A 22193-nucleotide genomic window follows, 5' to 3' on the forward strand; every position below is an offset into this window, starting at 1 on the left:
CGCAACAGACAAAGAGATGGCCTTTGAGCGGTGAGTCACCGCTCAACCCGTTCGTTATCTTTCCTTACACAGCTCACCTCCATATCGTATTTCATGCAGTGCGACATGTAAAAATGCAAGAATGCCGATCCCTTTGACTTCCGCTGTCGGAGTGGCTTGTGAAGGCGCTGCTGTCAGATGGACAATAACCGCCAGGGCAAAGCAGGGCTATGCCCAGTCGTTAACCCCCGAGGAGGAGTCATAAGAAGAAGGCTATGTGGCCTTTCTATTCCTCCATATTCTTTGCTTGGTAGCGTGTATACGACAAATCAAGTTTATTACCTGTCTGCCTGACCACGCATACAAAATTCCGCTAGTTGCTTGGTCCGTTGGTCGCTCGACTTTTTGCGCAGCGACAAGAGCGCTTCGTGGTTAATTCCTAGGCTCTCTCTCTCCTCGTTCTCCTCCTCCTCCTCTTGTTCTCCTCATCGCCCCCGGGTTATTCTCGCGTGGTGGTATCCCGTCGCCCATTCGCCTACGCGATAGGGCGATGACTAGCCGCCTGGATGTATGTCGTGCATATGTCACTGTTTTAGGTGCTCCAATGAACTTTACCCCACGCGAGACACACGGTGTTCATCACGAGGGCGCTTGGGGTTAGGTGGCCCCACGCTATACTGTACACACCACGACTTGAGATGTGTATTCGTCTCGTGTTGAGGAGCTTACAGCGGCTATTACGGGACACGGTGATGACTTCGGTAACTAATTTTCAACTCGTTTTGTCATAGAACAGAGGTGAAAATCCTCCGCTTCCCGAGGTTGTAGCGGTCATTGTCTTGGACGGGACATGGGGTACCGAGTTGGGAAACCCGGTGTGGGGTAGACTTGTGGATTCTGCCCTCCACAGCTCACACACACACACACACACACTTTTGCGTCATGCTCCATTTCTTCTCCATGGCATGCTGTTGCTGTGGAGATATAGTGGGTTTTCTCAAGACCCTGATGTACCTTTGAACCGGGTTTGTGTTGTTGAGCATGGGATTTTCCACAACAGGAAGCTGATGTAGAGGTTGCGTCATCATGGAGACCGAATGGGTCTTTGTGGTTGCGAGTCCAAGTATGGATGGTGATCAGTGGGTCCTTAGATAGGATGGTGTTCGGCATGTGAGTTGAACGGAATGGGCAGAGATGTCGTACTTGTGACTGGAACGTGTTGCTTACGTGGCAATGGTTGTAGAAGTATGGAATGCTCGAGTATTGCTCTGACTTGGATTCGCATAACTTGATATCGCGGTGTTATGCTTACCGTCCTTTCCGGTGGGTGCAGTAACATTGTAAATATCGGATACATTCACAGGAAAACATGCATACAGTTTGAAATCTCGACTACCCGTCTATATTACAAAATACTACAGGTATTATTCTTAAGTCTTGGATAAAGCGATAGACGACGTGCATTCGACCCAAGAAGGAACTCGTGATGGCCGCTGGATCATGCGTCGTTCAAGAACCATGATTGCCGGGACCAGCACGCTCTCCTGTGCAGTCTATAACCACAGTATGCCATGTACCATCGAGGTCAAAACTCTTCGCAGAGCCCACGACACTTCACGCCGAAGTCCAGTAGCCATCCCAGTTGTACTTGAGTACCTCGTTACCCCAAGACGTCCAATTACTGACCAGGTACCGAGAGAAGACCTCAAGCGCACTGTAGTCATTCGGGTCTACCAAAAAAGGTTCTAGCAACATCTTCAGACACGGCTTCCGCGAGTGGACATCCGGCACAGCAGCAACGACCCTCCTCTTGACCGCTGGCGCGTGTGTCATTGTCGTCCACGAGTTCGGGGCCGCGCGACCCAGCAGCAGAATCTCATAGGGCTTGCGCATGGCGCTGTCAATATCGAACATGGGCTCGCCTTTGGTCGTTGTCTTGACCCATATCCACTCCTCGATCAAGCCCACGTTCCACGTTTCAAAGAGGCCACCAGGACCGAGCACATGTTCTCTCAGCGCCTGCTTGTTCGTGATCCAGACGCCCACCAGCGCATTGTGCTCGAGATAACTGTCAATGTCCATGCTTAGCAGCATCTTCTTGAGGTACGGCATGCCGCCAACTTGCTCATACGCGCCCTTGCGCTTGGCGGAGCGATTGGGCCATGGCGGATCCAGCAGCACTAGATCAAAGTGTCGTGGAAGTGTGTATTCATCTGTGAGCTCACGGAACGAGGCACGGAAAGCGTCCGACGCGGTGGAGTCGCTAAGGAAGAATGTGGAGCGAGGTGGTATCGTGAAACGATACTCTGGGCCCGGCTGAGCAGATTGCGACGTATTTGTGGCAATGGCAAGTGCCACGGAGTGGTGGTTGGGGTTGTGAAAGGTACCTGTCCATGGTTCGGTTTGTGTGTCTGCAGAGACCGTTTCAGCGGCCCGCCGTGTACTACTTGCAGTCTCACGTGCAAGGCGGTACGACATTATCCACTTTGGCGCTGCAGAGGCTGGTTCCGCAACGTCGGGAGTTGCGCCGAGCGAAGCCATCATCTGCTGCAGATTGAATGCGGTGTCGTCTTCTTTCGTTTCACTAGAGGCTGCCCACTCCTTCATCCGGGCCTCGAGCTCTTTCTCGGAGATTTTGTCTATATCCATGGCTTGTTCTTCCCCGGGGACTGGCCCTTGGGACATGAGCTTACGCGGTGCACACCATGGCCCTGAGACCTGTGCGCGAATTTGGCCGAGTGCATGTTCAGCGAGGACTTTGTAACGTTGGTCATCTAGATGCAACGACAGGAAGTCGTGGTTAGAGGCCTCTGCTACGGTCACATGTGGAGATGTGCGGTACTCGACATGCGGCGTAGTGTTTGTGCCTTGTGTCTGGGTCTTGTTCGTTCTAGGCTTCTGTGTCTTGGGCTGGTAGTCCTCTTTCGGTTCGATGGGAGCTTCCAAGGGTGCAGTAGAGAGCAGCACACCCAAGCGGTCGCCCTGTGCTGCTGCAATGGATGTTGGTATATCGATCAACGTGATGTCTCTCTCAGCGTTCTGATAGATGATTGGGTTTGAAGAAGTCATGTTGGGAAGTAATCGAAAGGAAAAGACAGTGATGGAAGATTTCCTACCAAATCTAGACTTACGTCACAGCTACTGCGCGCTCGCGATTTCCAATACCACGTTCATGCATTCACCACACATCTCGAGGCAGGCACATGATTACCAACAATGAGGCTGTTACGGCGCACCTCACGATGTGCTTATGGTGTTGAGGGTGCCGTGGGAAACATTTCCGATGGGTAGCGTCGGATGAAATGATCTGGGCCAAGTGCCGGCCGAAAGCAGCGCATGAGCCTCGGTAAACGTCATCGCCGTAGCTGCATCTCAAACACCAAACCACACAACGGCGTTGCTTTCTAATCCACGTACGCGCGACCTTTTCCACGTTCTCCGACCACGATCCCCGTCACAGCCACGTGAATCGACAACACCAGGGGAAGCGCAATTCGCTAGATTCATGTCGCGGTAACCCCACGCACCCCAGTTCTGGAATGTCCACACATCTCCTCCGCTATGACGGAAACAAATCGAATATCATGACGACGACTGCGGCGCCAACAGATCGCGCAAGCAACATAATACCCGACCATGACACGGCCATGTCAGCGAAGAAGGAGGGAGGGGCAGCCATGGCCTCTGGGAAGAAGAAGATGGACAAGAACAGCATGGAATATCTGATCAAGAGCGGACTGGCAGGAGGCTTCGCCGGATGCGCTGTATGTCAAGACACGCTCCGTCGCAGGGACCAACCCACCAAACGTACAAGTACTGATAACCTTACAGGCAAAGACAGTCGTAGGCCCCCTCGACCGCGTCAAAATCCTCTTCCAAACCCGCAACCCCCAGTTCGCAAAATACGCCGGCTCTTGGAGTGGATTCCCCACGGCAATCCGCGACATCTACGTCAGCACCGGCGTGCGTGGTCTCTTCAAGGGCCACTCGGCAACACTGCTCCGCATCTTCCCCTACGCCGGCATAAAATTCCTCGCCTACGAGCAAATACGGGGGCGCATAATAAAGAACAAGGCACAAGAAACCCCCGGCCGCCGCTTCATCTCCGGTAGTCTCGCAGGCATGATGAGCGTCTTCTTGACCTACCCGCTCGAAGTAATCCGCGTGCGCCTTGCCTTTGAAACAAAAGAAGAAGCCCGCAGCAGCCTCACAACCATTATCCGCAAAATCTACAGCGAACAAGCACCACGCATATCGCAACCCAAAAACCCAATCACGGCAACCGCAACCCACGTCGTAGAAACCGTTACCCCGCGCTCCGGCCTCTCAAACTTCTTCCGCGGCTTCACGCCTACCCTGCTCGGCATGATTCCGTACGCGGGCGCCTCGTTCCTCGCCCACGACTCCATGTCCGATCTCATGCGCATTCCTATCCTCGCTCCGTACACAACGCTGCCCAATACCTCGCGCGAGGAATCTAGCACCTCGAGCCACAAGCCCGCGCAACTGCGCTACTGGGCTGAACTGACAAGCGGTGGTATCGCTGGCTTCTTTTCGCAGACAGTGTCTTACCCGCTCGAGGTGATCAGGCGGAGAATGCAGGTTGGTGGTGTCGTGGGCGATGGCCATCGGCTTAGTATACCGGAGGTTACGAGGAGGATATATATGGAGAGGGGGTACAAGGGCTTCTTTGTGGGGTTGACGATTGGATATGTCAAGGTGGTTCCCATGGCTGCCGTGAGCTTTTATGCGTATGAGAGGGGCAAGTACTATCTGGGCATATGAGATCGGAGATTTCGCATAAGTGGGCAAGAAACAGATTAGAGTCAATAGCTCAGGCGTTTCGGAGTACGGATACACAAAGGATCAGCCTTTTTCGAGATGCGTTGTTGACGTTGATAGTGTTGATCACGTAGATATACTGTGCATTATGTAAGTAGAAGATACCAAATATGTGACCACCTGTCCTCGGACCACCTCAACTTTGCCTTTTTATCCTACATTGCCGCTGTACTATATAACAACCGGATATTTTCAGGATTTTTCAAATAGCTATCAGGATGACGCTGGAGGTGTGTTGGTCTCGAATCACTGGATCGATGGGCATCGACGGAATCGCTACTACAGCCTTACGTTAGTCTTGAACAAAGCGTCGGAGTTATCAAATTGCAATCCACATACTCTCGTCTGTCTTCGATTCGACGATGATCAGAATCAATAACGACGGCCTTGAGGCTTGTGACTGGGATGACATCGACTTCATGTATATCGAGATCGTCATACTCCACAAAGAACCTCACGTTGCGTATCCCGTTCGGGGATTGCACGTCGACCGAGTCGCCACACTTCAGAAGCCATGGTGCTATTCTCTTGACATCGTCCCACTGAATGTCCTTCGCGCGGTGTTCGGTCAACGAAGACTCTTCCTCCCTCCAGCTTGGAAACAGCCTGCAGATATCACGTGCTTGTTCTCGGGTGCCTGATTGAGAGCTGAACACATGGAGATCTGGAGGTCCGAAACCGCCTGAGTATACCACAGTTATGGAGTCGATCCGACGATCTTGAAATCGGAATATGAATTGGACAGCGACCACAAGAGAATAAAACGGATACTGAAAATCTTTTCTCGGCTGTAAAAACACGGCATCGGAATGATCCCATAGTGACTGCGGACTGGTATAGAAGATGGTTAAATCCTCTTGCTTTGGAATATGAAGTGCATCCTTCCGGGGAGCTGATAGGAGGCTAGTGTCGTCGGCATGATGGAAGTCAGTCGCTATGAAGATTGTATCTTCATCTATCCGTTCTGTACTAGCGTATACAAAACGGTCACTAGCTTCATTCTGGACAGGATTGCGCAAACGGCCATAAAAATGCGGCGCCAACTTGCGGAGGGTTATACTGTGAATTTCGGAATCATCTGTAGTCGCGACATAGAGTACATACGACGAATCTGTTGTTTTCTGGTAGGGTGATCGATAGTACAGTTGGAAGTCGCCAGTGAGCAAGAGACCTCGGTTCGTGACAGAAAACTGGGGACCTAATCCAACAGAGATGTTCCGGAGGGCGTGGCTATCCGCGAAAGCTACTGGAGATGTAGCAAAGACTCCAACGATGTGATCCACATCTCTGGAACGTGGCCTGCCCCACGCGAATATCGTGAGATCATTATTGCGTTTGATAATCTCTTCCTGTAGTCGCCAAAACGCCTTTCGACCCTCGCCGTAGATCAAAGGCATGTTTATACCGAAGATACCAAGGAGACAATACGCCATGTCTTCTTTGCGTTTCGTCGTTCGCCTAGCAGCCCATGACATTCGTGCACCGACAGATTCGCCATACATTATCCCTGGTTGAAGCAGAACCTTTGTAGGCACCCGTGTCATTTCCGATATGGTTTCGGTGTGATCTTTCCTAGAGCCTCTGAATGTCCAGTTTTGGTCGTAGAATTGCACGTCGCGTGGAGCAAGCAATTCTTGTAATGTCCAACCCCTGGTGAACCAACGACATTCAAGGATGCCGTCTTCAAGTGCAACATGGTCGGCAAGATCCTCGAGTAGAGCATAGCAGACTTCCGCATACTTGTAGAAATCAAACATAGAGTTGATCGACTCCGTCAACTCGGCGCTGCTGGACTTGTCGACTGTGTAGAGTGATGAGTATGCTGACAAGCATATAGAGGTTGATTTATCCAAGCATCTTGGTGCAGGAAGAGAATTACTTACTGTTGATATGTCAATCAAATGAGCTTATCGCGAAGAGACTGCAAACTGACCTGCAACATGTATCGACCCAAAAGTGCCGCAGGTTATCTTTCTTGGCCTGCCATGCACAAGAGTGAATCTTTTGATATCCCCTCTTATGGTGGTTATTACTCTCAACCATATCGCGGTAGGTAACTTCTTCGCTATCCGGACCCCAGGTATGTGACAGAATGGCGTATGGTGGTATATCACCCCCGAAAAACTCGACAAGGCTGAGGCGGTTTTCATCGTCAATGTGTAGGAGGCGCATCGGACCAGGTTTGAGTAGCAGGCAATGCTGCTACTAGCGGATGATGTAGTAAAGAAGTGGACGATCTTCGCAGATTGGAGGTGAGTGTACGGAAGGTGAGTGCTGCGATAGAGGGCGGGGCAGGAACGCCCAAGGCTGATATCACCATCACGTGTCAATGTAAGCTTGGCCAGTGGTGGTGTTCCCAGAAAGTTTTGACAAAGACAAGGCTGAAATGCGGACATATCTAACTTTGTTCCCGCTTGGTAAAATAGGCAAAAGTATTCCATACGGCTCCGAGCCATTCGCAGGGTGATGCAATGTCCAACATCCCTCAAAGCTCACTTTTCCACGAGTGATCCTCGGGTATACCCAAATGCCTCCGCTGCGCATTCAATATGTGCTGCAAGAACGCCAGCTTAATGCTCAGCACACCAATAAGGCTCAAAAACATCATCAATACAACACCCAAGCCCACACCCAGAGCGACGGCATCCAACTGCCTGCTCACCTTCCTAAACCACGCTTTCGTATCCTCCAAGGCAATATTCTCATCGTGAGATCTCCGCGCACTCATCATCCCCGGCAGCCCATCGAGCGACCGATGATTGTGCTGTTTCTGGTAATCGGCGAGCTCTTGCTTCTCCAGCGTCTTGCGCGCCCAATTATCCATGGTGTCGCGCTGCTTGAAGCCACTTTCTTCTTCCTTGTCATGGTCGTGGTCTACATAAGTGATGGCATCACCTGCAGCTTCCTCCGTGTCTGCAGCCTTGCCGCCTGCCAGCTGGGGTACGCCGAATCCGCAGCTGGTCTGGACTTTTTGGATCTTGAGCACGATAATGGCACGCGCGCCGGTGATGTCGACTGATTCGCCGTTCTCTGCTGCCATCTTTGCGCGCAGTTGGCCGTAGTACGGATCCCACTTTTCGACTACACGACCTTTGCAGAAGAGGCGCATAATCTGGGGTGAGGGTCCAAAGGAGGAGAACATGACGGTGACGCGGCCATTCTCATAGACATGGGAGATGGTTTCACAGCCGCTGCCGGTTGCGTCCAGGTAGGCAACGGTTTTCGGACCGAGGACAGAAAAGGTTCTCGATGGGTGGCCTTTGGGCGAGATATTGATATGGTCTCCGGCCCAGGGAGCACTGGCGACGAAGAACAAAGATTGGCGGGAGATGAAGTCGATGTGGTCCTCGGTGAGAGAAGGGTAGAATTTGACCATGTTGAAGGACTTGGGAATGAAAGCAAGTAGCGGTGAAGGTTCAAACTCTTCGTCGTTGGAGTGCGATACTGTAAAAAGCAGCCAGTGGGAATCTTGCTTCGGAGGGCCAAGTATGCGCGGGAAAGATCAGAGCCAGTGAAGGATACTGTTTTGAAACTGCGTTGTATAGTCGTCTGAAAAGGGAAAAAGGAGATCCAAGACGTTGGAGTTTGGCTTGCCGGTTTGCCCAGTGGTCCGATATAGAGATGGAGGTTACAAGCGTGACTTATACAGGACGAATGACAAGCAGCTTTGAAAATGGACAAGTAGAGTATGTTCGCAGTGAGCAATGCGTTATTAAGATTTGGACCGCAAGAAAGCTGCGATGCACGGTAGTGCCGCCTTACCTCATCAGTCTTAGCACCAAAGCAGCTGGAGGGCTAGTGGGGGCGGGGCGCATCAACCAGAGATGCAGCGAGTTGCGACATACGCTTTATAACGCTTATATTCACTCTCAACATGGTGCTCGCACTAGCATTAAAGGCCGAACTGAACGGGTGAGCATCTTCTCTCTCCAGCCATTACTCTTCTAACGTCAATTAGAGTCACCGACCTCCGCCCCAACGACACGGAAGACGCGCCCTTTTTCTACACTTTCAAAGTCCAATGCACGTCATGTCGCGAAGTGCACCCCAACCCCGTCTCGGTGAACCGCTTCGAGATGAACGAGCAAAGCGGCAGCAAGGGTGAAGCCAACTTCGTCTGGAGGTGTAAGAACTGTAAGGTCTTTCTGCCCTACGCCCTTCTCCCCACGTCCAACCGCTGACTTGGCCGACAGAGAGAACACTCTGCGAACATCAAAGCCGCGCCCGCGTCCTACCCACAGAGCGACCCGCCCAAGAAGATCAACATCCTCGAGTTTGACTGTAGAGGCCTGGAGTTCGTCGAGTTCAAGGCTGAGGGAGAGTTCCTTGCGACAGGCATAGAGTCTGGCACCAAGTTCTCGGGCATCGAGCTGCCCGATGGCGAATGGTACGACTACGACGAGAAAGCAGGCGAGGAGGTCAGCATCACGAACGTCGAGTGGGAGATACGCCGCGCATAGGTTGGCCGAGAAGTGGAAGATGGAAGGAATGTGGCTTGCGCGCACAGAATGTGTTGTTTGGGCGAGCTTGTACGCGAAAGCAAGAGGAACAGAGAGAGCATGAGGAATAATCGTGAAAAAAGGTGTCAAGGTGTGCACACATACATATCGGATGAAGAGAATGCGAGTGCTGAACACATGTACAAATGGACACATTCGTCAATACAGATCCCTACATTAAGCGTGTAAGAGGCAGCAGAACTAGTTTACAATGGTCAACAGCCCAATTATGCCCTGCTGCCACCAGCGAAACCCTCAATCCTCACACAAGCATCAAAAGCTCAAGGCTTCCAGCCCCCCGTTCTCGTCCTAAACAAACCCCTCGGATCCACCTCATCTGCAACTCTCTTGGCCAGCGCGCGACTCTCGGGCCGCAATCTGCCAAAGTAGTCCTGCCGAAAGAACCCATAGTTCATAAAGACCGGCAAATATGCTTGCGGCAGCTTGTCTTCTGCTTGCCACGCCAACACTCTGTCTCTCACACCCGAATAGGTAGCTTCCATTGTATCCGCCATCTTTTCATATAGTGACTGCGGGGTGAACGCATAATTCATCTCGATGATGATGCGGTCAGCCTCTGCATCGGCGTCAATCAGATCAGAACTGAGTTCCCGTGCCTTTTGCGCAATCTTCTTGGGGAAAGGCTGCCACGCGATGGACGCTACGATACCGGGTACGAGAAGTGTGGTACCGGACACGTTCCTCCAGTGATTATGCAGACCCTCCATGACCTCGACGGCGTTGGCACTAGAAGGTAAGGGGATGGTCTCGGTGGCGATGTCTACGACGTTGCCTTTGATCACGACCCAGTTACTCAGTGCCATGAGATCGGCGTAGGTGCGTGTCCGTGTAGTATCGAGTAGGGGATTGACATCAGTAAAATTCTTGAACAACCCGGTGGGAGGCGTCGGACCGTCGTAGAAGAGAAAGATGATCCACGAGTCGACTATGTTGATGTTGGCTCGCTCGGCTGTAACAATCACAGCAGCCTTGTCGTCTTCATTGTATTCTGTCCAATCGCGGACGGCCTGGAGGAGCTGCTTGTCCTTTTTTGGCGTACGCAGGTACACGAGGTTGCCGCCCCAGATACTACCTTGTCGGTGAGCTTGCAATTTGTAATTTGTCACGATACCGAAATTGTTACCGCCACCCTTGAGAGCAACGAAGAGGTCGGGATGGTTGTCGTTCCTGATGTGACCGATTGTCCCGTTGGCGAAGACCATCTCATACTCGAGCACACTTGAAGCGGCCCATCCGTACTGTGTCGACATGTAGCTGAGTCCGCCGCCGAGCACTAGCCCACCAACGCCAGTGTTTCCAATGCGGCCACCTACAAATGTCCAGCCGGTGCCTTGCAGTTTGGCAGCGATGCCATCGAGCCGGTTACCAGGACCCACGTCGACGATCCCGGTGCTGCGATCCAGGTTGGCTTGATCCAGGTGCTCCATAGCGATGAGAGGGCCTCCAGCGACACTGCTCCATCCATTGTTGGGATTGTGGCCCCCAGATTTGACAGCGAAGGGCTCAGTGGTGGTGGCGAGGATCTTCACCACTGCTGAAACTTCCTCTACTGTTTTTGGGAAGACAATGCATGATGGAAGGAGAGCAGAGCAGGAAGTGGACCAGTACTGGGTTTGCTCTTCAATGTAGGCCAAGTTCAGAGCGTAGGTGACGTTGATGTAGCCCAGGGAGGCAACGGATGAACAAGTATCGCCATGGGCCAGGGATGAGAGTAGCAGTGTAGCGACGAGGTGAATAACTAGGCGCAACATAGTGGACCAGAGACAAATGGCTCGGTCGTGATGTCGTTGAAACCATCACAAGCTGCTGTTCCATTTATACCGAGCACCAAGGTATTAAATCTGCTGATGACGTCGCCAAAAATACGGTGAAGATGCAAGGTTGGCTGTGTTTGGAGTCGTGCATGTGCATGAAGCCACGACCGGGTAACAACCACGTCCAGGAAATGTCCGGTGAGATATCTCAAGCTGTATGAACCAGGGGCATAGCCATGGCTGGAATGGCAAGAGCTTCTCAGCAGGTTCAACAAGGTGGCTTGCTCAAAGAGGACTTGAATTGGGACCGGATGCTTCTATTGTACTACAATCAGGACAGGGCATCGCAACGGATATGCCGAGTGAACACCTCGACCCTCCACGCAAGGTGTCCCTCCCCTCTTGTGTCCTATTCTTGTATATCCACAAAGATTGTTACCTGTCAACGGTCCGTCTCTTTTTGACACTCCATTGTCTTCTTGAGCCAAGCAATTGCATCTGCAACCCCGCTTCCACAAAATATTTGAATCGATGTAACTGACCGAAGTCCGTAGCCATGATCGAGAACTCGCAACGGGATCTGGAAGACCACGAGGAATATCGAACCAAATTGGGAGTATGGAGGGTCGCGTGTGAATAGTTTTGGCCTTGGTCCTCGTTTTCGTAATGTTATTATATAGGCTGAATGCATGCAAGCTCGCTTCGCTGTGGGCTACCACTCCCAATAGGCACACCCGCTGCAGCTGCGACGGGCGATACGAGATTCAGAGTATTACGAGGTCAAATCCCGGACCTGCATTCATTAGCGTAGAATAGACTGTCCAGCAGCGGAGCACTTATGGAAAAAGAGTTTGGCCATCCCAAAGGACGGCCATCGAACCACCCACAGCGACTCCATACCACGCCCTCCCGTTTTCGCACCAATAACATCACAAGAACCCACGCCGGTAAACAGTCGACGATGCATCCAAGGCTATGGCCAAGAAAGCATTGCGAAGAAAGGTGGTGATATGACCGCGAAGCGAAGCTGGATGAAAGAACGAAAAGCCTGCAGGAACTTGTCGCAGAAGACGTCGACAGACAGGTCTAGACCTTGAGCCTCACTCTTGAGAGGTCCCGTCTTCGTTTTCTGGTTCGAGAGGTATTGCGTTGTGGCTTTCAGTATCCATCAGCGTACTGTCACCAGTCCTCCAATCTTTCCCGCGAAGTTCTCTTGTCGTATGGTCAAGCCAGAGAAAGCAGATCAATGTAGCCGAGTTTGTGAGCCTTGTGAATGCCAGAGAGTTTCCACAGAAGGCGCCGTCACATCTCGAACACTAGCTGTTCCTCTCATCGTCGCAAGATCTTCTTTTCCGTGTTCCGAGCTGCTTCGACAACAAAATCCTAGTCAGTTTCGCACAACAGCCACGCAACACTGACCATTGGACACATTCATCATTGGGTGTCAAACCAAGATGCTTCTCTCTGATTGTGGTAGCATGACTTCCTGAGACTAGTCTTTGTTTCCTCTCTGTTGCCATTGGGAACAGAGGGCATGATGATACGGACAAAGGACATCCTCAAAAGCCGCATTTTCGATCGCAACAGCCAGAGAACTGTTCGATCGGAGGGGTAGACGCTCGTCGTTTCACACATAGGCTGAACATACGTGTCGACAATTAACGCGACTGGTCAGATATCACTCTAGAGTGACAAGTGCCGAATGATGGAATCGTGACACCGGCTTCGGAACGCAGCAGACAACGGAAGAGGTTGGAGATCTGATCAGGACTCTCGTCCTTGTGGGTAAGATGTACGGGTAATCCGCCGCCGTATACCAGTCCAGCTCGAAACGATTGCCGCACGGTGCAAACGCCGCGTACTCGATCCAACGCATGTAGACCCAACAAACTGTTCGTGCGCGAAGCTTCAAGACATCAGATCCGGAGCGTGACGGTCCGCCGAATTTGACAATACCAACCTGCGGCGTATTGAGACCTCGCTAGGCTTTCCGTCGCATGTTCGACAAGCCGGCCTTTCCGACGAGTGGATCTCACGCCAGCCGAAGCCGAACAGGTTGGTATGTCTGTGTGTTTGGCTTGACCAATGTCAAGACCGCGCTCTTCTTCTGTCTAGTTGCTGTGCGTACAACGTGTGCTGAATACATGTGATCGTTGGTATCAGGTGTTGCAGCTCCCGTACGACTCTCGGAAACAAGGGCATAGTGTTTCGGCGCGATGGTTGGACCCAAAGTCGATCCTCAAGGGAGGCGACCGACATCTGACTTCAGAGCTCTCCTCTTCGCGTTATCACCGTCGTTGTGAAGCTACCTTTCGTGACCAGAGTCTGTTGTACAGATGAGATGCCGACGTGGTCCTCGCAGGAGGACTTTAATACCCCGACAGGCACATGTCATCCCAATTTGAGCTCTCGCTCCCGTACCTCGATCCTCCCTTTTGCACACAAGCAAGACAGTCCGCGTGAGCAGACTTATATGCAGCGGCTAATCGGAAGGTCGGCGACATGACCGCGATGCTATCCATTGTGCAGAGACACATTGGACACCAGAAGATGATTAGGGTTAAGGTCCGAGCCTGCCCTCCTCACACACGACCCCCGTGTTGCCACTGAGAGGCACAAGCCGACATACGACGACCCATCGAGACCATGCTAAGAGGCTCGGGTGTGTGCGCCAACCGTGCAAGTGCGTGAGGCGCGGACGAACCGCATTCCAGATGGAAGACAGACATCGGTGACTGTTGGGAAAGTGACATGCGAGATGCTTGCAAGCAAGCGAGAGAAGAAGTTGTGTCCAAGGAGAGCGTGACGCGACTGTCCCACTGCAAATTGACATTGCCAGAAGATGTTAGAGACGCGAGTATGGCCCTGGATCCAATCGAGAGGCGATGAGAAGTAGTAGAGTTTGAGTAGAAATGAACGTCATGCAGTGATGGGTGTGCTGAGGTGGTTGTTGGTTTCTTGTCCGTCAGAGCGAGAGAGAAGGCGCGTTGCCTCGCGCCAAGAGATTCACGCGGTCCACGCGTCGAAATGACGCGCGCACGTGCGACCCACTTTACACTTACTAATCGGTAATATCCTTCTCCACTTGCTCATCGCCATCGCACCTCCTCGCCTGATCGACAAAGGGTAACATTGAAACATTGGATGGTATACTGAAGCCTTGTAAGCTTCGCGAGTGGTTTTGACTACGTTCATCACAAGTGAACCAAACTGCAGCGGACGGCCGTTTTCAGACTAAGAGGCTCGCAAGCACCTAAGAGAAGGCACAGCGACACGGCCGGGCACGATGGGAGCTGTTGAGGATGCAGTCGATGCGGCGGCCAACTTCATCGGCCCTTTCGTCGACAAGAACCGCAAATACAGTGCCGACGTTCCCACCGACACTCTTGTAGAGCAAGGGCTCGTCCATCTCCAGGCCATAAATACTGCAGACTTGGCAGCAGATCCTAATGCACCCTACGATGCATCGCTCGCTGGTGTCGTGTATGGTCTTGTGGATCTCATTACCACCCTCGCCGTCATTCCACGTTTGTCTGCTGGTGTTGCGTTCAGTCAACGGCCAAGATCAGTCCTGACTGCTGTAATATTCACACCACCGAATCATGATTTGGACGCATTGGCAACTGTTATCGAGGTTCTGTTGCCTATGCTGGAGCAGAAAGGCTCTGGTGTGCAACCGCTAGTATCCCAAAGGATTCTCCCCGACATCATCTCTGCACTCGTTGAGCTGTCTTACTCTCCTGCTTCATCCGAGGAAGCAAAGTCCAAGTACTCAGAGGTGTACAGACAGGTCATGAGGGATACCCCGACTTCTCGACTCCTCCCAATACTGACTACGTTCTTGCAGCAGCCTCTCCCTGATTGGCTTAAACCTGCTATTACCTCGGAACTCTCTTCCATTCCACTTCGAACGCAAGGCGTTCGCCACACCATCGAGTTTCTTTCACTTTCATACTTGTCAAAGAATTCACACGTACCTCAGGGCGCATCTGGCCCTCAATCACAGATACCCATTCCCCTGGAAGCTGTTTCGCAAGCTTCGAAACTCCTCGTCTTGCCGCCATCTGGCATCAGCCAGGATCAATGGCTCACGAAGATTGCTCCTCAACTGCTACACCTTCTGGATGGTAATGAGGGCAAAGAACTCAGTCGGGCGGCTGGACAGATTATCGCTGGTGGAATTCTGAGTAAAAAGACGACTGGTGCTCCGGGAACGGTGGGATGGGACACATTCGCAAAGCCTTTGTTCCAAGCCATCTACCCCAAAAATGTCAACGCGTCGACATCGCTGCAACATGACACTGGCCACACGATCATACAGGAGACCAATCTCAAGACGGCTTTGAGACGAGTCAAGACGATCCTGTTATCATACTCTCATGGTGGCCTCATCAGACGTCTTATCCACCCTATCATCCTCCCGCTCTGGGCTCTGCTCAACTATGCCAAAGATCGCCCATCACTAGACAAAGAGTGGAGTATGCTTCCTAGCCTCATCTTGTCGCGATACATGGAGATTGCGTGCGATACAAAACAAATCGACAACATCGCGACGAACCTTTTCTGGGATGGCGACAACACCTGGACATTTGGACCTGGCTCTCAAGGTGGCGTTGAGATTCGCACTCGTTCGAGAGACAAGACTGGCGGGATCGATACTATGGAGAGCATCTTTGGACGGATCAGTGACCTGGACAATAGAGTCACGGTTCTCGTTACTCATCTTACCGAAGCTAATATTCCCGATGACACGGCTGGTTCCATCTTCGTAAACGCTACGAAACGGTGGCTGGTGCCAGAGAAACCCATGACGAAGTCGCTCACCGACGACGACTCTGACACCGATCCATTGTCGGCGCTTGTTGACGCAAAGCTATCAGAAGCTTTGGCGCAGCATTTCCAGGAACATTTTGCCAGGAGTCCACAGCATATCGTTGATTTCATGGCGCAACTGGTAACAAGTTATGTGAATGGGCACAAAGCACGCAAGGAGAAGCTAGCCAAGCTGCGCACATCGAAGAGAGCGATGCTCAACAGCATTGTATCTGAACGAGGTATGACGAAAGAACAGGAAGAAGGGGAAGCTACGGATGACGACCTGGCGACGTTTGCCTTGAGCATCTTGAACACACTACTCGCATCGTCGGAATTGAAGAGAACGCCCGCAATGACGGAAACCTTACACGCGCTTCTCCCTTCACTAGCCTACCTTTCGCAGCCACAGTCTCAGGCACAGCCGCCCATATCGTCTACAATAAGCAACTCCGCCTCCACAACTCTCCACCTCATCGCTCCCATCCCCACATCTCCATCTTCAACCGCAAAACCGCCAACAGACCCACTAGCCGAACACCGCGAGACTCTAAAAACCTGTCTCGCCGAGCTACAATCGCCCGACCCTCCAAACCGCACATGGGCTCTGAACACGGTGCACCAGCTCCTCAAGAACCCGGCGGCGTTTCCAGCCCTCGACATACCGTCTCTCACGCATACGCTCCTTTCGGCTTCACTAGCAGACCCGGAGTCTTACGTCCACTTGGCTGCCATACCCGTTCTTGTCACCTTGGCAACACGGGCTCCAAAACCTGTAGTGGGCATACTAGTCGATGCATTCATCGACATTGACGAGCGATCGCTAAAACTAGCGCGAGGCAAGCAAACAGACGAGAAGGAACGTGAGCTCAGGAACGCCTTGGACTTTCGACTACGTATCGGAGAAGTCCTCAACACGTTTGTTAGCAGCAGCAGCAGCGGCGACGACGACGGCTTCTGGAACGTACGTGAAGCCAGCGGATTGCAGGCTCGATGCGCAAAGCAAATCACCGAAGCTTGTCTTTCGCTGGCGAGCCGACGGGGTCAACGCAAGCAAACGCTCTCAGCGCGACACGAAGTCGCGGAACATGAGAGGAAGCTCAGAGAGGAAGGCGAGGCTGCTTGGGGAGGACCGATACCTAACGTTCTTGAGCCCGAGGGCGCGGATCCGCAGGAACAGGCAGAGTATGAGGCGCTACAGAAGATTGTGAGTGGGTGGGAAGACACGGGAATCGAGGAGGATGTTCGTGTTCGTGCTTCTGGTCTCAGTGTGTTGTCTGCTGTTTTGGAGCATCGGTTCGATGTTTTGCGACAGCCCGTGGTTGATGCGACTGTGCAGATGGTGCTGTTGGTTCTTGTCATGGAGAAGGAAGAGGCGAAAGCTCTGTTGCGGCGCTCGGCTGTGCTTGTCATCATGGGCCTACTACGTGGCATTGATGCGGATATTGAACGTGGGCGTGAGGGTACGATCGGTCTGAATCTGAAGCAGCAAGAAGAAGTCGAGCGGGTAGTGAGGTGGGTACGGGATGAAGATGCAGATGAGCTCGTAAGAGACCATGCGGCAAGTGTCGTAGAGGGCCTGGAAACGATGAGGTTCAAGAAGCTGTACAAGATCAGAGACGAGGGTCTCAGGCTGGGACCTGATCTCGGGCTTGAAGGAAACCTTCGCGGGCTCAATGTCCAGCCTCGAGCTGACGAAGGAGAGAGCAAGAAGATGATGACAATGATAGAAGAGATTGAATAGCTGGCGGCTTGAACAGTCGATGACGTTGTAGCGCCTCACAACTCGAAGCTTGGTATCCTGAACTTTTGTACCCATTCCAATTGTGCGCCTATCTGCTTCGTGGTATCTCTAGAGCGCATACTACGTTGGAGCGCACCTGCTGCCTTGCTGCTCCAAGCGCATATGCAAAGTTTGCGCTACATGCAGCTTCTGCGCGCTCCCAAGGGGCGCTCGTTGTCGCGATCGATGTCAGTTTGCGTCGCGCATCGTCTCGTGTGCCCTCGCAGGCGTGCATCAACCACTCATGGCCGTGTCCTTTGTCGCCTTGGGCTCCACCTCTTCCGCCTTTCCAATCCAGAGGACGTTGTTACACCTTATGAGGACTTGGCCGAGGGTGCCTGAGCTGACGCCGCCTACGAATTCTTCCGTGTTGGAGAGCTGGATGTTCATGTAGAGGTCGACCGAGACGAGTCTGCCCTTGTACTCGGTCTCGCCCCACTTTAGCCTGACGACGATGTCTTTGTCGACTCTGCGCATGTGTTAGCGCGTGCTCTGTGTGGCGAGGGTGGTAGAGGAGCATAGGTGAGGAGGGTATGCGACATACAAGCTCTGGAGCAACGGACGCGGGTTGAAGGGTGCCACTGTCTGACTAGTGTTAGCTTTGGTTATGACCGCCAGATGAGGAAGGTAGCCTACAGCCATGTTTGCGACTCGGGCACTGGGCTCGCTGATGTGTAGAGGTGAGTTTGGTGGTTATGGCGGTGATAGACGCGGTACCATGGCGGCCGTGGCTGCAGCTTTGGAAAGTCATCGGCAAAAGGTATCGCCGATTGGCCGGGCGCTTCACCGCGGGGAAGCCGCGCGACACACACGACCACGCCCGGGTGAACGACGGTGTAGTTGAGTCCGCATCTATCGCACGTGTTTCGCATGATTGGCGAACAAGAGATACACGGTGTATTCAATTCCTCACGTCTTCCATGGCCATGCCAGCACGTCGCCCATGGTGTAGGGGAACGCGACTAGTGGGCGCGCTAAGGATTTATTCCATCTCTGTATGATCGAACCATCAGTACCAGCACCGCCTATACGACAAGCCGACATTGCACCTTGACGAGACGACACGTCTGCCCGCCACGTCTTCGATACGACGGTCGACCACAGCCGCCCACCATCAACTACACCATTGCGCCCACCACGGTGCGCTGTCTCGCCCTGCCGCCCGCGACCCGGTCCTTCGTCGCCCCTCGGTTCCTCGCGCAGCATGCCACGGTAGCAATGCGAGCCATCTGGTCCCGGGCAACTCCGACCCCGGGTACCTGCAGATGCATATCATGTGTCTCCCATACCACCGCCCTCGCTAGACGTGGTGCGCGCACGGCTCCTCGCGCCTCATGGGCACTCGGCACTCCCACGTCGACGTTTGTCTACACGACCATATTCGCAGCAGGTCTGGCCATCGATGCAAGAGCAAAAGCCGCTAGGAACAAACAGTGGGACAAGGCATTCTCCCAGTTGGCCGGAGATACGGACCATCGGTCTCCAGTAGCAGGTGCGACAAATACAGAAGCGACGACGGATGCTGTTACCCTATCACATGGATATCATGGTTTGACCTTTGATGACCTACCTAGCGACCTGGACTGGGATGCCATGCAGCGCATTGTCGGCATGGAACTGGAAGAAGATGAGGTGCTGGAGACACAAGAAATCCAGTCACAGATTCGAGACTACGCAGACTTGTCGTGGGAAGATCTGCAATTCGATTCGAGGTTCCCGGGCGCCCAACAGCTGGAATGGCCAGCAAACACTGGTGCTGCTCTCGTGCGTAATAACTTGCCACCGCAGTCATTATGGGCGCCAGACCGAATGCGCATCATCGCGTTACGAAGACGACACACGTGGAAGAAGCTGGCCATGCAAGAGCTGTCCATCGGACTCCTCATACACGATTTGCTGTACCATTCCCACGCTGCTCGCTTCTCTGGTGCTCTAAAGGACGAGTATGCCAAGGTGTCGCATCAGATCCGGAACGCCATGGCCTTGACCCCGGAGCAACGCACGCAAGCGCGTCTGAACATCCTAGAGGCCATTGAAAACCTCGACAAAATTCCAGTCGACACTCAAGTAGATGATGCCGTCAACGCTCGAATCCAGGCAGACCACCCGGCAATTCCAAAATACTATCAAGACCCCGACGGCGACTTTTACGCCATCACAGATCAAATGAACCAAGGTATCCAAGGCTTACTCGAGGAAATCCCCCATGGTAGTGACAAAAAGGAAGCTCTAGCGATCACAAAGATCTGCCACAACCTTCTCGTCTCCTCTGCCTCCCCTGATCTACAGACATTCAACACCCTACTGATTGGCTTTCGCCGGTGGCGTCGCCCAAAACTAGTGGATCGTGTTGCCGCATCTCTGATTGTCAGCAAGATTCGCCCAAATGAGATTACTTGTCGGGAACTACTCAATCACTATGCTTCTGCAAGGCATGGGTACGCTGACGACTTTTCGCGATTCATAACCAGAATGAGAGGGTTGAATGACGCGCTGATGCTCGCGAATCCAAACATCTCCATCAACGAAGCAAGTGAAGGTCGACTCATCAGAGTCAACGAAGAGAAGATTTATCAAAAAGTCTACCCAACGCCCATGGTTTTCAGCTCCTTGATCATTGGCGTCATGAGATTTGCCGGCTTTGACCGCGCCCTTGACATCTACTACGAGATGAAAACGGATGGCTGGGGTCTCGACGTGACGGGACTGACCAGATTGTTGAATGATTGTCTCCGCCGAGCCGATTGGGAAGGCGGCTTGTATGTGTGGGGCGAGATAAACAGCATCAACAAAGCAAAGGTCAAACATAACGACATGGCCAAAGCATACTCCAACATGCTCGGCTTATGCTCCATCACCGGGAACACGGTTGCCTTCAACCAGATCCTGAATGATCTTTCCAAAGGCGGTTTCGACCGCGCGAGGATCCTCGCTGCTGCAACCAAGGCAACGGAAGTGGCGCGGAGGAAGAAGGAGTATCTTGCCCCTGCTTGGCTCGCAGACAATGTCATGATTGCTGCGTCCGAATACATCAACGACATACGAACACCAGAGCCGGAGCCAGCGCTGGCACCAGATTTGGTGGATGATGATAACACCATGTTCTCTCAACACGAACCTGATGCCATGGGGGATGGTGCGCATGATATTGCTGAGCCTGATCCCAAGGAACTCTGGGCTCAATGGGTGGAGCGAGAATTTGGAGAGAGACCAAAGAAGCCAGAGCCGTGAGGCAAAACGGATCTGTACAATATGACATTTCGCGTGTATACTAGTGTATATTACCGCCCTCGAATGGCGTTCCATCAAATATACATGACACAATTCACTTTACAGTCCATTGGCGCAGTCAATGACAGAGAGCTCACGATTGCTGGAATAATGCTCACGTCCTTCATTCACCCTGCGCATTCACCTGCTGCTGCCGTCACATCCGTAGTTTGGCACAATGACGGGCATCTACCAGAAAAACGTTATCGTGTTCCAAATCTCAAGTGTCACCCGACTGTTGCTTTGCCGGTTGTTTATTTAGATTAACCGCATGAGCGACTTCATTTATCCTCTCGCTTCTGCGGCTTCATCACCAACACCAACGTGAATTCTTGGCAAAGAATCATGTTGGCACGGCAGGTATGAGTTGCAAAGTTCTGTTGTCGTCTTGGACGTTCCTGACAACAATGCGTACGTACGTGCACTCTACACTCCGTTTCAGGTAATGGTAGAAGAACAACGTGCTCACTTCATCTAGACTTTGTGATCAACGTCCTCAAATGAAGGTTTCATCTAGATGAAAATGAACGTCTACGCACCCAGCTTCGTCCAAGCCGAAAAGGGCAGCCATTTTCCGATAACGTTGTTTCCATGTCCAAGAATAGATGGAATGCACTATGGAGATCATGCCAACCGCGACACTACGACATGGATATGCAACGGAGCCTCTCCACGACCTTCGATTTCTCAATCGGCTGTACAGGCACAGACACGTTCCCCACACCATGCGGGTCGAAGGTCTTAGTTCCGGAATACTTGCGTACATGGAATCTAGACCTCTAGTTGTAACTGACTCTATCTCACAGTCGCCCGAATAGCTAGACCATCGCTCAGCCTGCCTTCTTTCAGTTCTGGTCTATTGGAGGCGATCATTGATAAGCCACTCTAATGTCGCATCTACGGCAGACAGCACCTCTACCGACCGCTTGGATGATGCAACGACAGCGCTGATCAGGACACGATGGCACACGGCCTACACAGTCGATCCTTCACATGTCCTCGATGATCTTGCGTAGGGTCCTCCTGTATGAAGCCGTTCGATGTCGGTTACGCATATTAAAATCTAGGTCGGGCTGGATTATGGTCCAGAAGCTAGGAGCCTGCGCATTCGTGCCCGAGTGCTTTTAAGTTCTGCTAGAGGCGACAGCTGTTACGGCGAGCGATACTGTACCAGTTCTATTTTTGACGGAAATAGCGTTGACGGAACGGCGTTGTATCTGTGCCAACACGTAC

At 52.5% G+C, this 22193-nt stretch overlaps 8 protein-coding genes across 8 annotated transcripts; 4 read left to right on the top strand and 4 right to left on the bottom strand.

Moving 5' to 3' along the window:
- Window positions 1-1399: 1399 nt before the first annotated feature.
- ACET3X_009559 (uncharacterized protein) lies at window positions 1400-3206 on the bottom strand. The gene is made up of 2 exons (XM_069456215.1): window positions 3096-3206; window positions 1400-2969 (listed from the first exon to the last, which is right to left on the bottom strand). The coding sequence occupies exon 2, from the start codon at window positions 2662-2664 to the stop codon at window positions 1594-1596; it is 1071 nt and encodes a 356-aa protein (XP_069302392.1). The 5' UTR covers window positions 2665-2969; window positions 3096-3206; the 3' UTR covers window positions 1400-1593.
- Window positions 3207-3563: 357 nt separating this feature from the next.
- Window positions 3564-4764, top strand: ACET3X_009560 (uncharacterized protein; the record flags this gene model as incomplete). Its single annotated transcript, XM_069456216.1, has 2 exons — window positions 3564-3743; window positions 3811-4764. The coding sequence occupies 2 exons, from the start codon at window positions 3564-3566 to the stop codon at window positions 4762-4764; spliced, it is 1134 nt and encodes a 377-aa protein (XP_069302393.1).
- Window positions 4765-7306: 2542 nt separating this feature from the next.
- Window positions 7307-8197, bottom strand: ACET3X_009561 (uncharacterized protein; the record flags this gene model as incomplete). Its single annotated transcript, XM_069456217.1, has 1 exon — window positions 7307-8197. The coding sequence occupies one exon, from the start codon at window positions 8195-8197 to the stop codon at window positions 7307-7309; it is 891 nt and encodes a 296-aa protein (XP_069302394.1).
- A 458-nt stretch (window positions 8198-8655) lies between these two features.
- Window positions 8656-9503, top strand: ACET3X_009562 (uncharacterized protein). The gene is made up of 3 exons (XM_069456218.1): window positions 8656-8733; window positions 8780-8960; window positions 9015-9503. The coding sequence occupies exons 1-3, from the start codon at window positions 8696-8698 to the stop codon at window positions 9279-9281; spliced, it is 486 nt and encodes a 161-aa protein (XP_069302395.1). The 5' UTR covers window positions 8656-8695; the 3' UTR covers window positions 9282-9503.
- Window positions 9504-9601: 98 nt separating this feature from the next.
- Window positions 9602-11092, bottom strand: ACET3X_009563 (uncharacterized protein; the record flags this gene model as incomplete). Its single annotated transcript, XM_069456219.1, has 1 exon — window positions 9602-11092. One exon carries the CDS (start codon window positions 11090-11092, stop codon window positions 9602-9604), a length of 1491 nt encoding a protein of 496 aa, XP_069302396.1.
- A 3289-nt stretch (window positions 11093-14381) lies between these two features.
- On the top strand, window positions 14382-17651 carry ACET3X_009564 (uncharacterized protein; the record flags this gene model as incomplete). The annotated part of the gene is made up of 1 exon (XM_069456220.1): window positions 14382-17651. One exon carries the CDS (start codon window positions 14382-14384, stop codon window positions 17649-17651), a length of 3270 nt encoding a protein of 1089 aa, XP_069302397.1.
- A 70-nt stretch (window positions 17652-17721) lies between these two features.
- ACET3X_009565 (uncharacterized protein) lies at window positions 17722-18390 on the bottom strand. Its single transcript, XM_069456221.1, has 3 exons — window positions 18327-18390; window positions 18235-18275; window positions 17722-18159 (listed from the first exon to the last, which is right to left on the bottom strand). The coding sequence occupies exons 1-3, from the start codon at window positions 18330-18332 to the stop codon at window positions 17925-17927; spliced, it is 282 nt and encodes a 93-aa protein (XP_069302398.1). The 5' UTR covers window positions 18333-18390; the 3' UTR covers window positions 17722-17924.
- A 518-nt stretch (window positions 18391-18908) lies between these two features.
- Window positions 18909-20921, top strand: ACET3X_009566 (uncharacterized protein; the record flags this gene model as incomplete). The annotated part of the gene is made up of 1 exon (XM_069456222.1): window positions 18909-20921. The coding sequence occupies one exon, from the start codon at window positions 18909-18911 to the stop codon at window positions 20919-20921; it is 2013 nt and encodes a 670-aa protein (XP_069302399.1).
- Between the last annotated feature and the right edge of the window lie 1272 nt (window positions 20922-22193).

This window comes from Alternaria dauci, chromosome 10 (genome assembly GCF_042100115.1).
Source record: "Alternaria dauci strain A2016 chromosome 10, whole genome shotgun sequence".
Classification (NCBI taxonomy): domain Eukaryota; kingdom Fungi; phylum Ascomycota; class Dothideomycetes; order Pleosporales; family Pleosporaceae; genus Alternaria; species Alternaria dauci.

Bases quoted from the DNA above. Each gene is read 5' to 3' on its own strand.
- ACET3X_009565 (XM_069456221.1), bottom strand. The intron at 18,160-18,234 runs GTATGTCGCATA...ACACATGCGCAG, and splicing joins CGTCCGTTGCTCCAGAGCTT to AGTCGACAAAGACATCGTCG.
- ACET3X_009562 (XM_069456218.1), top strand. From the start codon at position 8,696: ATGGTGCTCGCACTAGCATTAAAGGCCGAACTGAACGG. The intron at 8,734-8,779 runs GTGAGCATCTTC...AACGTCAATTAG, and splicing joins TTAAAGGCCGAACTGAACGG to AGTCACCGACCTCCGCCCCA. The intron at 8,961-9,014 runs GTCTTTCTGCCC...CTTGGCCGACAG, and splicing joins GGAGGTGTAAGAACTGTAAG to AGAGAACACTCTGCGAACAT.
- ACET3X_009559 (XM_069456215.1), bottom strand. From the start codon at position 2,664: ATGTCCCAAGGGCCAGTCCCCGGGGAAGAACAAGCCATGGATATAGAC.